We start from the raw sequence: 932 nt of genomic DNA, 5'->3' as shown, positions 1-932 counted from the left end.
GTGTTTATTATTCACGTTGAATCAATGAAAGCAGTTTAATCTTCTGTTTATTCAGCTGCAGCTATAGGCATTTTCTGGGTTTCTTCTGCGAGGCATATTTGGAGTTTCAGCGCGAGAGCGCCCTCTGGCCTTTGGATGGAGATTTACTGCTGATCACAGAACCGTGCTTCACTGAAAGATACGCATGACAATCGCAGCTTCTGTCGAATCGCGATCTCGATTCCATTTCGATTTATCGTGCAGCCCTATCAGTCAGTTAACAATTAACAGTCATTTAAATGTCATTTTATGATGTGTAATTTTTTTAATCCACAAACTGATTTACAGACCACTTGAGATTCATCAAAGACAACCGTTTGCGAACCACTGACCTAAAACCTTACAAATTGTGTTATGGCTGTGTAAATTCTAATTATGCTTCTAACTCTGTGTGCCCAGTACCAAAACTTCTTGTGGACCTTCACGTGAAGTTACTGAGGAAAATTGGCAAGTCCGTGTCTGCAGACAGATGGGAGAAGAATCTCATTAAGGTGAGTAAATCGGTGTTAACAATGAATTAAGTATTAAAGGGATCATATGACGTTGCTAAAAAATAACATTATTTTGTGTATTTGGTGTAATTATGGTGTAATTTGCTCTACACTGCTCAAAACTCGCGTTTGAATCATCAGTGGCAAATTCTTTAAAGGTCCCATGAAGTGCCTTGAAACACGCAGTGTTTTTAAGTGTAGGGGGCGGGCGCTTCGGATTCTAGAGAGCATTTGATTGGCCAGAAGATTTGATGAGAAGCTGAAGTACGAGGTGATGTCAAAAAAATCGTTGATCTGTTTTGGCGGAAGTGACGGAACTGCAAGCTTTGAATGCTTATATCTTCTAAATCCGAAATTTGTCACTGTTTTGGAGCACACTGCCTTATAGATAACCTTAAGACT

At 39.7% G+C, this 932-nt stretch overlaps 1 protein-coding gene across 1 annotated transcript in view; it reads left to right on the top strand.

Moving 5' to 3' along the window:
- Positions 1-932, top strand: part of LOC107743455 (remodeling and spacing factor 1-like) — a 14,785-nt gene that overhangs the window by 1,914 nt on the left and 11,939 nt on the right. The window contains exon 2 of the mRNA XM_016556677.1: positions 439-530. Coding sequence (XP_016412163.1) covers positions 439-530 — 92 coding nt within the window. The remainder of the gene's footprint in view (positions 1-438; positions 531-932) is intronic.

Source organism: Sinocyclocheilus rhinocerous, unplaced genomic scaffold (genome assembly GCF_001515625.1).
Source record: "Sinocyclocheilus rhinocerous isolate Xijiao unplaced genomic scaffold, SAMN03320098_v1.1 scaffold106, whole genome shotgun sequence".
Taxonomy (NCBI): domain Eukaryota; kingdom Metazoa; phylum Chordata; class Actinopteri; order Cypriniformes; family Cyprinidae; genus Sinocyclocheilus; species Sinocyclocheilus rhinocerous.
This window is presented reverse-complemented; position numbering and strand designations above follow the sequence as displayed.